The sequence below is a fragment of the Pecten maximus genome, chromosome 17, assembly GCF_902652985.1.
Source record: "Pecten maximus chromosome 17, xPecMax1.1, whole genome shotgun sequence".
NCBI classification, from domain to species: domain Eukaryota; kingdom Metazoa; phylum Mollusca; class Bivalvia; order Pectinida; family Pectinidae; genus Pecten; species Pecten maximus.
In genome coordinates this window covers 28,656,035-28,657,533 of record NC_047031.1, presented here as the reverse complement: position 1 = coordinate 28,657,533, position 1,499 = coordinate 28,656,035, and the positions used below count along the sequence as shown (strand labels likewise).

The 1,499-nt window shown below is 39.8% G+C and overlaps 1 protein-coding gene across 1 annotated transcript; it reads right to left on the bottom strand.

Moving 5' to 3' along the window:
- Positions 1–229: 229 nt before the first annotated feature.
- On the bottom strand, positions 230–935 carry LOC117315285 (probable ATP-dependent DNA helicase RecS). The gene is made up of 2 exons (XM_033869434.1): positions 791–935; positions 230–600 (listed from the first exon to the last, which is right to left on the bottom strand). The coding sequence occupies exons 1-2, from the start codon at positions 933–935 to the stop codon at positions 230–232; spliced, it is 516 nt and encodes a 171-aa protein (XP_033725325.1).
- Positions 936–1,499: the final 564 nt, after the last annotated feature.

Genomic DNA, 1,499 nt, shown 5'->3' with positions numbered 1-1,499 from the left:
GGATCCCCATACCCAGAGCAACTGTTGCAATCAAACACCTCAAGTTGGAGTTTGGGTCCTTAAATTTCGCAGGATTCTTGTTTTAGATTCATCATGTATGCTTCTGTGAAACATCTCCATTATAGCATGGCTGGAATCTTTTATCATAAGCAAAAGCATCGAGCCCCAAATTGCGCCGGAGTAAAATAAACACAACTCTATCTAGGCTGCGGCAATATGCAATTACCTTTTAGGCAGCAGAGTTTTTCTCGCGTAAATGAGATAATAACCAGCAGAGCTTCCCCTCCAACTCAGTTGACTCGGCTTTCTTGAAATCAAGGAAGATGTTAGGACGGTCTGGGGATGTGTATATAACTATCGCATCTTCAATTTGAAGATATTTCTTTATATCCTTCTTAACCGCCTCAGTTGATGTAGCCGTCAGCGCTAAAACAGGAGCGCGTATTGCCGAGCGGAGCTCATGAAAGTGTCTAAATTCTTTCCTGAAATCTTCTGCCCATTCGGATATACAATGCACGTCATCGACAACGAGGGCGATAATGTTTTTCTTCCATATCTTAGACATAAAAACGTCTTTCCATGATGGTTTAAGTGCCGTTTCTGGTGAAGAAAAAACAAAATTGTATGCACCATCTTTTATTCCCGAAATTATTTCTGGGTCCATATCTGGTTCAATTTTCGCTCCATTTGTGGAGACTCTGTATTTGATCTTCCATAAGTGCTCGTAAAGGCGAAATGACCAAACTTACAGGATTTTCTACATTTGATAGAATTGCACAAAATGTTTTACCATAACCAGTAGGAAGCAATCCTATTACATTTTGATTTTCCATGATACATTTTGCGGCCTCCAACTGTTCTGGCTTTGCATCAAAGTTTATGGAGTATTGTCTTTTCACAGTATCAAATTCATGTTTGAGCTCGTCGATATTCATTTTGATGAAAGTCAGTATAAATGTTCCTACACGAATTGTAAGTACAAGTTTGTGTTAATCGAATGTAAGTAAGTCTGCACGTGTGAGATATAAACATGACCTTTACCTGTACATTCAGCGGGAACACGGTGCCACGTGATATACACATGTAAGCACGCGTGTACATACCACTGGTCAGTTGACACATTAACACCGTGCACTTTTCTCCGCAGTAGCCATGGCGACCAAGTTGGTTCTCGTATCGGATTCTCGGTCAAATAACTTTGACAAGTATGATCAGCTTACGGATATAAGAATTGGCTATTTAATAGAAAGAGGAGCCAGGGTAGAAGACTCTAAAAGGGATATCATCAACTACTTGGATAGACGCAAGCCAATTGATATAGTATTTAAGATCCGAGTGGGAATAAACGACTTGCTGCATTTGAAAAAGAATCGTTGGGGAAAATTTATTGTGCGAAAGAAAAGTATCCGCTGTTTTTGAAGACTTGAAACTTCTGAAGAAGAAAATCATCGCTAAATGTCCAGCAGCTGTTGTGGGTTTTATTACTATTCCTCCGGCAT

Excerpts from the sequence above, each read along its gene's own strand:
- LOC117315285 (XM_033869434.1), bottom strand. The coding sequence starts at position 935 with ATGAATATCGACGAGCTCAAACATGAATTTGATACTGTGAAAAGACAA. Across the intron at positions 601-790 it reads ATTGCTTCCTACTGGTTATG|AAACGGCACTTAAACCATCA; the intron begins GTAAAACATTTT and ends TTTCTTCACCAG.